Source organism: Seriola lalandi, unplaced genomic scaffold, assembly GCF_002814215.2.
Source record: "Seriola lalandi dorsalis isolate HSWRI2012SDOR001 ecotype SW California unplaced genomic scaffold, Sedor1 jcf7180002050960, whole genome shotgun sequence".
Lineage (NCBI taxonomy): Eukaryota > Metazoa > Chordata > Actinopteri > Carangiformes > Carangidae > Seriola > Seriola lalandi.
In genome coordinates this window covers 1969-8081 of record NW_019521513.1, presented here as the reverse complement: position 1 = coordinate 8081, position 6113 = coordinate 1969, and the positions used below count along the sequence as shown (strand labels likewise).

Below are 6113 nucleotides of genomic sequence, written 5' to 3'. Positions count from 1 at the left end.
GTTGCACAGAGAAGATACCTGCACTCGCAAGGTCTACAACTGTACACGCGCGCGCGCGCGCACACACACGCACACACAGATGTGACTCACAGGCATCTTGGCTTTGGCGGCGGTGAGCAGAGACATGGTGATCTCACTGAGGTAGTCAAACACCAGGAAGTCCAGCTTCCCACTGTAGATCAGCTGAGGCACTGAGGACACACACACACACACACACACACACACACACACACACACACACACACACAGTGTTGTTATTTACGGAGACACCCAAACACACCTGTGCTTAACCTGCTGTGTTAAGTCTCACGTTCACCTGTGTTACCGTTTGTTTTAAACCCACTGAAACGTGCACTTGTAGCGTAATGAAGCTAATGCTAATGAGTTAGCTTCGACCGTTGTTGGTCTCCGTACCTGAGGTCGCCGTGTCCCCCCAGAACCCGGAGGCACAGCCGATGCGGACCGGTTTGGACCTGGCAGAACTTGTGTAGCACCTGGAGCTGGTTATGTGTCGACGGTCTGTTTTCGACGACGACGACTCAGCGGCGGAAGAGCTAAAGTGTAAAAAGTTTGCGTCAAAACACAAACTGACGCACTTTTCTGCGCCTCCGCAGCGCGACAGCCGCCGAAAAGCTGAAGGTCCATTACGGAGTAAATGTGGGAGCTGAGACATCGCTAATAAACGTTATTTACAGAGGAGGGGAAAAAAGTAGAAGAGAAGGAGAACTTTTCTCTGACAAGTTCAAGGTGCACTGGTCCATCCATAAAAATAGTCCGACAGGAAACACGTCACGGAACGGTTCGTCGGTCCATCCGGTGGTTCTTTGATCTCCCCTTTTTTTATATATATTTTTTTTTACATAATTTAAATATTTGACCACCAAAATGAAATAAAAATTTAAAAAAGAAGGAAAGAAATTCGTAATTGTTGAAAAGATTTAAAATAAAAATCTAAAAAAATCCACCACTATAAGTTGTTTTAGATCAGCACTACTCATGATACTCGTGATAAACTGATACTAAGGGTAACAGAAGTTCAAGGTCCATCCATTAAAAGAGTCCCACGTCACCAAACAATTCATTGGTCCATCCAGTGGGTCAGTATGGAAGCCCAGCTTGGCCATTACAAGAAAAAAAATTTGAAAAAAAAAATAGATATAAAAATTTAATTAAAAAAGAGAAAAAAATGTAAACTCATCAATCACTATGAGTTGTTATGGATCAGTAAAAATTTAAATCTGTTATTTGTTTTAAAACCAAAATGGAAAAGTCATTTTTAAAAAAAAACAAATAAAAAATCAAAATAGTCTGTTTTTGGTTTTTGGCAATTCCTTTTATCATCAACAAAAACCGTATTCAAATGGTTTTGATTTTTAATTCTAAACCAAAAACGGATTCATGTGGGCTATTGATTTTTAGTTTCCAAACAAAAAGCGAGAAAATCTTTTTTTTTTTTTTTTTTTTTAAAAAAGGCCCAATTTTGTTTTGTGCAAATTAATTTTTTTAATTTCTTATTTGGCGGAGACAGTAGATCGATGGACAGAGAGGAAGAGGAAGTGAAGTGTAAAAAAAGTCAAAATAAAAGAAAAAGTTGAGCCCCACTGATACTGATATTGACATGTGTGCTTCAGCAACCAATTATTCACTTCTTACATAAATGCAAAACATAAATAAACAATTTTAAAAGGATTCCTTAAATTTGTTGCCATATGTCAATATGTAGTGAGTGGGTCATTTTAAAGGGTTACAATCAGCTTGTATGAAAACAAGCTAAAAGTATTGATTTGTTTTCACACAAACTTAAAACTCACCTTTTTGGCACCAACAAGATTTATTGTCAATGTATTAAAAACACACATACACACAAAAATAAAAATAAACAAAAAAAACACACTGGCTCTTGGGAAATAAACTGAATAAAGATAGGATCATGGGTTTTGCATCATGCAAAGAACCTGCTTATTTCCATCCCACACAGATAAAAACAACACAAACACCAACAGTCAATCATCATTACTCTGACAGCACACCTGTTGACAGCAGATAAGAGGTTGCTGGACACAAAGAAATATTATAAATAAATACTGCTCGCAAGGTTGGTCTATTCTATATATTTTTAGTGTATTTAAGATGGAGAGATATTTATATTAAGGCTACTTGAGAACATTTAGATTCACAGAACAAAGCACATGTAACTCAGTGTTTAATTGCATCACCTATATTTTCCAATTTCTGTTCACTGCAAAGTTATTATTATGTTTTTACATTTGAATGTTTGAGATTTTCCAATGTATTATATATAAACTTAACTTGAGTTTTTCTTCAATCAATATAGATGATCAATTTCATGGATTAGCATTCTTCACATTCATATTTTGTGCTTTAGTGTATTGCAAAGAATGTGTCATGATAATTTTTTATCAATAATCTTGATGATGCTTTTATCACATACCGTTTAAATGACTGTAATTATGTTCATTCCTGCCGTCAATGGCTCAGATCCTAAAGAAATTCAGGACAAAGAAAAATGCTAATTGTTCTCTGCCTCCCTTTAGTGGCCACTATTTCACTGTTTTATTCTCCTCCTCAGGCTCTGAATCATCAAACATGTCGGTCAACTCTTCCTCCAACATCTCCCTGCTGTCCCCTCTCCTCTGCTTCTCAGACTCCTCTCTCTATCCTCACATGTTTACATGCTTAAACCACGCCGTCAGCTCCCTCATCTATGTCACCTTCACCTTGATCAACATCCTCCTCCTCCTCCCTCTGTACGGCCTCGTCCTCTGGACGGGTTTCAAACGGTGCTGCGCAACAAGCCACTCCGATGTCTTCACCTACTATATGGTCACCGTGGAGATTATCGGCATTGTGGGATCAGTCGTATATAGTGGTGCGATGGCCACATGTAGTCATATGCTGGTGATGATTGGGTATTATTTTTTAATCATCACTTACCCTGTGCAGACTTTCTTTCACTGCCTGACGTGTATGGAGCGCTACCTGGCTGTTGTTCACCCCATCATCTACCTGGGCCTGAGAAAGGCGGGCGGGGTGAAGGTCAGAAACATCAGCATTGGGTGCGCTTGGCTGCTGTGCTTTGGATTAGTGGGTTTAACAGCTTTGCACTTCCCTAATTTGCCCACTACTGAGTTATTCGCCATCCACATCATCGTCATAATTATTGTCTCTTTCTGCACCCTTTCTGTTCTCCGTGTTATGATTCGCCCAGGGTTGGGGAAAGTGGGTGGGAGTAAGGAACAGATTGACCGATCTAAGCAGAGAGCTTTCTATACCATTCTAGTCATAACGGGAGCGCTGATCTTGAGGTTTTGTGGGCTAGGGGCTTTCAATATAATATTTAGCTTAGGGGAAGGAATTGACAGCAACGAATGTGTGGTGCTAATGTCTGGAGCTTGGTTCAATCTTCCAAGCAGCCTGATTCCCCCTCTGCTGTTTCTATACAGAACAGGAAAACTGGCATGTTTTAATCGAAACGTGAATAAAGGTGAAACCTAGAGAAAACTAGAATCACCTTTTCACGATTGTCTGTCAACGCCCACCCAGACTAGTTTCAGATTACATCCCTGTTTATCCAGAGTCATTTAAATATTAACCAATTGTGTGTTTGTCATAATTGCTGTGTGAAGTCTTGATTAGTGGCTAAAAAGTGTTTTCTGAGGTCACTGTGATATTTGTGCAAAATTTGAAGGGATTTCCTTGAAGAGTTGTGGAAATATTGCGTTCACTCAGTTTGTGCTTAAGTCCAATGTTTTGTACCAAATTTGAGAGATGTCATGTTCACAAGGCAAAAACTGTGTTTTGTGGGGTCACCGTGACTTTGACCTTTGACATTTAGCCACCAAAATCTAATAATCAATTTGTCCTTGAGTCCAGATTAACATTTTTACCAAATGTGAAGAAATTCCTTCAAGATGTTACCACAGTTACAACAGTTACAGAATTGAATTTTTAGTTGTAAAAGTGCTTTCTGAAAAGCAGAAGATGCTTGGACTGGGTTTTTTTCTATTGTGCTGCTAAGTTGTGAGTAGGACACTGTTAAGTTATTACTAGTGTATTATGGGCTGTTGCTGTGGTTTCTCCAGGTAGTGTGAGGTTAGGGTATCGCTCCATCAACTAAAGATCTATTGCTGATAGGGTGTTCTAGGTGGTTGCTATAGTTGTTCTAGGTGGTTGCTAGAGTGTTAGTTTGGGTGGTTGAGATGGTTGCTATGGTGTTGTTAGGTAGTTGCTAAGGTGCTCTAGGTAGCTGCTATTATAGCCCAACCTTTACAGTTTTAGAAGTTTTTTAAGAATTGTGACCACAGTGTGTGTTAAGCCGGACCTTTTGTAGGCAACATCGTTCTACATCTTAGCTTACTTTGGCATTTTTACATTTCAATTTATCAATAATTATTGGCTGAAATATACAACAATGTTAGCATAAGCTAGGTCCCAAAGGTCCCATTCAGCTTGAACCTCCAAGCTTAATTGCTTGGCGTTTCCAATGGCTACCAGCACTAAAAACTGTCCCTTCCCACACATGACAGCGACCCCCCCCCCACAGCATTCAGGGGTCTCCTCTGTGGAGGGGATCAGCCACCTTCTGTCCAAAGCTTCAAACACCCGCCTTGATCATCAAGGTTTTCAAGGTTGATCCTGACATCCTCCATCTAACAAATTTCGCCGCAATATCTGCCGAGGACTCTTTGAGAGATCTCACTCTGGGAAGAGTTGGATGAACAGAGCGAAGGACCAACTGATATCGCAGTGCAGGTGAACAGTCTCATAACAAAGATTTACCTCCACATTGAAATGAGCGTGACCCAGCTACAATAACAACTAGTAAGCGTGTGCACGCCACCCTCAGATCCAGCAAATGGAAAAACTATCTCTCTTGGCGATGCGGGCGCATGTCAGATTTAATGAAGTGGTCATTGGTGGTTTTGTAACATGCAAAGAACCCCTGGTTCTGTTTATTTTCCACATATTCCAGACACACCTACTTATACAATGTATGTTCTGACAGGACACCTGAAGACAGGCAGTCCGTGGAGAGGGAGGACGAGGACACAATTTCACCTGTTTGGAAGAAACATAAAATAAAACCCTACGAAAAAGGTCTGTCTCCTTTAATAAACTCAAATACATTTATATTTATTTGTAGTATTCTAAATAATTATCTGATAGTCAATGACAACCATATTTGAAATGATGAACTATATTCAAAGTTGTGTAACTTTCACTACTTTTTTGACAGACTCTATGTTAACCGTTTGTTCTGCATGACTTCCCCAAAATGTCACTGTCTTTTTGAAAGTTGAGAGGTGGAACCGCCGTGGATCAGACTTTGTTTTAGAACATGTCCAACTCCTTTTCTCCGGTTCATGGTGTGTCCCTCCTTGTAAAAGGTGGCTCTCAAATACTGAAGTAGATTAGGCTACAGGAGTGGTTTGAGAGGTTTGTATCAATGTTTTCATACTTTTTTTTCCACCCGAAAGATTGATGACCAATGGAATTTATTTTAACTGGATGGGAGGTTTGATATTACGATAAACTTCGAGGCAGCGGTAGGAGCAAATTGTCCTACTGACCTGTAGCCTTCAAGATGCCAAAGTGTGCCAATAAAATCATGTCAAATTCGAAATTAAAATAGGTGTCATTCTCCTGTGGGAAGGTGGACTATCTGTATGACTGGACCACTTCTCAATTTAGTTTACCTAAGAGACAATCGGAAAAATCGGCATCATCAGCGTAAGTGATCACCTCTGAAGGACGATAGCTTGTTCGATATTTTGGTTGCTTGACTCCCTTACTCTCCTTTTTGTCTTCTTACTCTCTCCCACAGGCCATGTCCGTCAGCTCCCTATCCTCCAACTCCTCCATCTTTTCTTTCTATAAAAAATGCCAATACTCTGTAGCCAGCAATGTCATCTACAGCATGTACACCGTCACCAGCGTCCTCCTCCTCCCTCTGTACATCCTCGTCCTCTACATGGGTGTCCAACGATGGAGGCGTCAGCGCTCTGCGTCTGCAGGAACGACGACGGGTCACGCCGACGTCTTCACCTACCACATGGTCATCGTGGAGATTTCTGGCGTTTTTGGATCAGTCA

The 6113-nt window shown here is 40.5% G+C and overlaps 2 protein-coding genes across 2 annotated transcripts in view; one reads left to right on the top strand and one right to left on the bottom strand.

Annotated features, from left to right (window-relative positions):
• LOC111649475 (uncharacterized) overlaps positions 1-673 on the bottom strand; it is a 22634-nt gene extending 21961 nt beyond the window's left edge. Inside the window, exons 1-3 of the mRNA XM_087171991.1 lie at positions 597-673; positions 415-554; positions 74-191 (exon numbers count right to left, since the gene is read on the bottom strand). Coding sequence (XP_087028117.1) covers positions 74-191; positions 415-554; positions 597-673 — 335 coding nt within the window. The remainder of the gene's footprint in view (positions 1-73; positions 192-414; positions 555-596) is intronic.
• A 1817-nt stretch (positions 674-2490) lies between these two features.
• Positions 2491-6109, top strand: LOC147819662 (uncharacterized; the record flags this gene model as incomplete). Its single annotated transcript, XM_087171990.1, has 2 exons — positions 2491-3495; positions 5846-6109. Coding segments are annotated over exons 1-2 (1269 nt in total), but the record flags the coding sequence as incomplete, so codon positions are not given.
• Between the last annotated feature and the right edge of the window lie 4 nt (positions 6110-6113).